At 37.7% G+C, this 4,514-nt stretch overlaps 1 protein-coding gene across 6 annotated transcripts in view; it reads left to right on the forward strand.

Moving 5' to 3' along the window:
• LOC106883525 (kielin/chordin-like protein) overlaps nt 1-4,514 on the forward strand; it is a 134,575-nt gene that overhangs the window by 69,345 nt on the left and 60,716 nt on the right. For all 6 annotated transcript variants that reach the window (XR_008263766.1, XR_008263765.1, XM_052966684.1 and 3 more), the window contains 3 exons: nt 1,226-1,319; nt 2,099-2,278; nt 3,992-4,075. Coding sequence is in view for 4 of the 6 variants with exons in the window: in XM_052966684.1 (XP_052822644.1) it covers nt 1,226-1,319; nt 2,099-2,278; nt 3,992-4,075 (358 nt within the window). In the remaining 2 variants the exon portion in view is untranslated. The remainder of the gene's footprint in view (nt 1-1,225; nt 1,320-2,098; nt 2,279-3,991; nt 4,076-4,514) is intronic.

The following is a 4,514-nucleotide window of genomic DNA, read 5'->3' on the forward strand; positions in this document are numbered from 1 at the left end:
AAGGATTGTGTAAGATCCTCGTTGAAAGCATGGGAAGTCAGTTGTGAAAGCAATGCTTGTTAACACCACCAATGGAAGAAACAAGTAAAGGAAGGAGTTGGTGTTTTTGAAAGAAATACGCATTTTCCATGCAGAATTTCAATTAGCTGCTCAAAAGCGCACAACAACCTGTGCAGTGAAGGAGGGGGGGAGCTTGGTCTGTAATATCTGTGGATGTTTATCAAGGGCTGAGCTTATTAGTCACCAGCAAAGCCACAAGTGTAAAGTGTAAATTTGTCTGAGTTTACAGGATTCATAATGGTCAGTGATGACCTTAATTAGTCACAAGTGAACAGCTATAATTTATATGTGTATGTGTATGTATGTATGTATGTATGTATGTATGCATGTATATCTATATGGATACGTATATATATATTTATATGTGTGTGTGTGTCATAAAAGTTGTAAATGATGTAGACAAGTGTCTCTGTCATATAAGCAGTGTAGTACATTTCCAGTCTCTCTTAAAAATATGTTTGGCTATTTGCTTCCAAGATAAATCTTGCAGATTCCCTGGGATGCATCATCAGTGGTGTTTCTGGGATCTTACAGGGTTTCAGGTCTGTAACATCAGCCTCCTTTGCACAGTTGACTCAGCTGGGATTGATCAACTTTTGGTATCCCAGCAGCAGCAGCAGTAGCAGCAGCAAACCACTGGGCTGCCCTTTTTATTCAAAGGCAAACTCGTAGCCTTCTGTGCAGCTTCAATGATGGAATTTTTGACCTTGGCAAACAGGAAGTGCACCTGACTGTAGAAAATCTGCCTTAGGGAACTCTATTTGACCTTTACAAGTACAGGAAAATGGATGTTAATCTGATGATGTGCCCTTACTGCTAAACTACTTCTCTGTATGAAATCTTTCATTTCTGTGAACCTGCCTGTGACCCCACCATTTCTCTTCAATTTTTAAACATTACATTTGATACACCATTTTTCCCTTTCAAGGATGGCTTCTTCTCAGATGGTAACAAAGTTTTGAAGAGTTCTTTATTGTTTCTTGCTTAGAATTAGAGAACTTAATTTTTAAGATATTTTCTCTTAAAATCAAATGATTTTCAGCCCATTTATAAATTATCCTCTGTAATTTTCTACTTTAATGTTTTATATTTGCACGCGCGCGCGCGCACACACACATACACACACACACACACACACTGAGTATTTTAACTTCTGATATTGCAGAATGGCACTGCCAAATGTGATCAAAAGGTGTGTCCATCAATTGAGTGTAAATACCCAGTACTTCCTGATGGAGAATGTTGTCCCCGTTGTCATGGTAACATATTTCAGGCAACTGATTATTCTATTCTTTTTATGTGAATGATTTATTAATGTTTCAAGAAATGTATTCTTTACATATTTTTCATGTTTTAGTTTAAAAAACTGATTTTTCTGACTAGAGCATTTAAAAACACAACTGTAGTGTACTGTAGTGTTCCTGCATCCATCTGACCACCTCCAACCCTTACTTATAGCCATCTTTCACTCTATGCTGTCTTCTATTCGCTTTTTTGGTCATACCCTCTTGAGATTATGTTCTGGCACCCCTCCAGCCACCCATCTAAAATGTAAAGTAACCCTGAATCTCCCCCACAACAAACCTCTTCCTAATCCTCCCATCATACATTGACTTCTCAACACCTCGTATAAAGCACCCACACTCTCTCCTGTTCCCACTTTCGAGCTAACAAGCCTGTTAGTCTTGTGAGTTACAAGGCCACCTTACTAGTACTGGTGCCATGGAAAAGTATCTGGTACACTCTGTTACGTGGTTGACATTAGGAAAAACATCTGGCCATAGAAACGATGTCAAAACTGAGACATTGGTGCAAGATGTCATCCTGCAAGCTGTTGGATTCTCTCTGACCCTAACCCTAACCCATTCCAGCGTAGAAAGCAAATGTAAAAATACCATTTACTATCGATTAGCATCATGTGATCTATATATTTGTGCTGATGTGTGTGTGTGTGTGTGTGTGTATGTATGTGTTACCAGGATGTTAAAAGCATAAAAAATATTTCTGTAAATCTGAAAACAATTCTTTTTCCTTGTAGACTGCTTGGTTGATGAGAAAATAGTATTGAACGATGATGTCTTCACACTTTCTGGAAATGGATGCCAGGAATGTTACTGTAGCAAAGGTGATATACTATGTAAAACAGTCAACTCCTGTGATAAACTTGATTGCAGGAATATCATAACACCGAAAGGAAAATGCTGTCCTCAGTGCAAAGGTAAAAATACTATTCAGTTGATTAATTATGCTTTTTCTAATTATCTTGTCTGCTACATTTTTCACTCTTAAGGCTTTGATTTTTATCTCTGCTGTTCATATCCTGTGGTTTAAAATTTTTTTCTTTATCGACTTTGTATTATTGAATGCAGCTGTGTGCTTTGGTATGTGCTGTTTTCTCTTGATCTTGTATATTCTGTTATAGCACCATCCGAGTGGGATCACTGCCAGAGCAGTGGTCACGCTTCCATGCTGGTGGCACGTAAAAAGTACCATTTGAGTACGATCGTTTCCAGCTTCGATTGTTTCCAGATGGAATTTAGATTAGATTAATGTGACATTTTGTTGGAACATTTCATTTTAGATCACTTTAGACAGGATTTTTTTTATTATAGGACCTAGAGTAGTCCAAGCTAGGGTCAGTAGCAAAGGGTTAAGCAGGTGGGCTGGCAGAAGAGCTTTGAAAGAAAATGTCTCATGGTTGTTGTTTCAGTGTTTTTGCCCTCTCAGGTCAGATCCCACCATCTTTGTCTTTCATCCCTTCAGGGTTAATAAAGGACCCATCAAATACTGAGATCGATGCTACTGACTAACTTCTTCCTCTCAAAATTTCTGGCCTTGTGGTGTCTAAATCAGAAACACTTATTGTATTGTGAGATGACTGTATTATTTTCACTTGATTTTGTTATTTTCCAAATTATTTCTAATTTAAATGTAGAGAAATGTTGATGGTTTAACTCTGTCATGACCGAATTTCTAACCAACTACACTTTCTATGTTTCAATTAATTCTGAAATTAATCAAGAATTTGGAGGGATTTAATAATCAACTCTCACCACCTAATTTATGATTATAATCATTCACTTCCTTACAACATACTGAATCTCTTTGTCTCATTACCTAGACTTGTTCTTCATCCACTCAATTCACTTCTTAGATTTCTTCATCCTCTCAATTCACTACCTCATCCATTCACATTCATCATTCCATTCTCGTTTTTAACCTTGCCTCATCAACATTCCTGGTTCTTTTGCTCTCTTTCACTTCTTACATTGAGGGTCCACACTGACACCTTGTCACCACTATTTTTATCTCTTCTCTTCTCCAAACCAACCCTCCATCCTCTCATCTAAAATGTGAGTGGTCATGTAGCTTCTCTACGGCAAGAAACCTGTTCTACTCTCGTTCCTTCTCTCCCACCTGAATCCTTCATCTCTTAGCATAAAGTCACCTCTCTCAAGTTTTGTAGTCCTGTACGCTGCATGGTGACCTCACTTGTGTTAGTGTCCCCTAAAATGCACCCAGTGCACTCTGTAAAGAGGTTGGCAATAGGAATGGCATCGAGTCATAGAAACTAGGCATTGGAGCCCAATGCAATCCTTGGACCAGCTGGATCCTTTCAAACTATGTCAATGTGGATTGATGATGATCTACCTTGAGGTCCTATAAAGTTAGGTTCCAGGCTAACTAACTCTTCTATATTATATTACCACAGCCTAAATATACTTAAAACTACATTGGGGAAATTGCATTTATTTTTTCGATACAAAACTTTCAAAATATTTAATGCAGTAACCTTTTGTAAATTCAGGCACCTTTACAAGACCATGAGCAGCTCTCCCTCTCTCTCTCTCTCACATAACTAAGCAGAAATGTATTAAGAATTCCTAGCAAAAATTTCACCTTTACTACGTAATTCTCGGTTTATTTTCAGGTTGCCAAGAAGACCACATGAGTTACAGCTATGGAGATGTTGTACCAAGCAACAATACATGTATGAATTGCATGTGTATTGAAGGTATTTCAGCTTTGCAAAGCAGATTTTTCTTTCTTTCATTATTTATGGAATATGCTAGCTAGAACTGACTTCCATTTTACAATAAAAATATTTTAAGATTATGGAGAGAAATAGATTCATCATTATTTGTTCAACATCTGTCACCTTTTAGTAACTGTTTTCATTATCTTACAAAATACAAAGAAAATATCAAATCTCGTAAAATAACTAACCTTAAGCTTTTAACTTTCATGGCTTTCTTTTTCCAGCACTTTTTTTTATATATATATTACTGCACTTAGGAGATGTGGTACCTTTTAAATTTTTGAGACATAGCTTTCCTCCTTTGTCCTTCTCCCCCTCTTCTCCCACTTCTCCCTTTCTCTCTCTCCCCCTCCTCCCTTTCTCCCTTTCTCCCTTTCTCCCCCTCCCTTTCTCCCCCTCTCCTCCTCCCTTTCTC

This window comes from Octopus bimaculoides, chromosome 3, assembly GCF_001194135.2.
Source record: "Octopus bimaculoides isolate UCB-OBI-ISO-001 chromosome 3, ASM119413v2, whole genome shotgun sequence".
Classification (NCBI taxonomy): domain Eukaryota; kingdom Metazoa; phylum Mollusca; class Cephalopoda; order Octopoda; family Octopodidae; genus Octopus; species Octopus bimaculoides.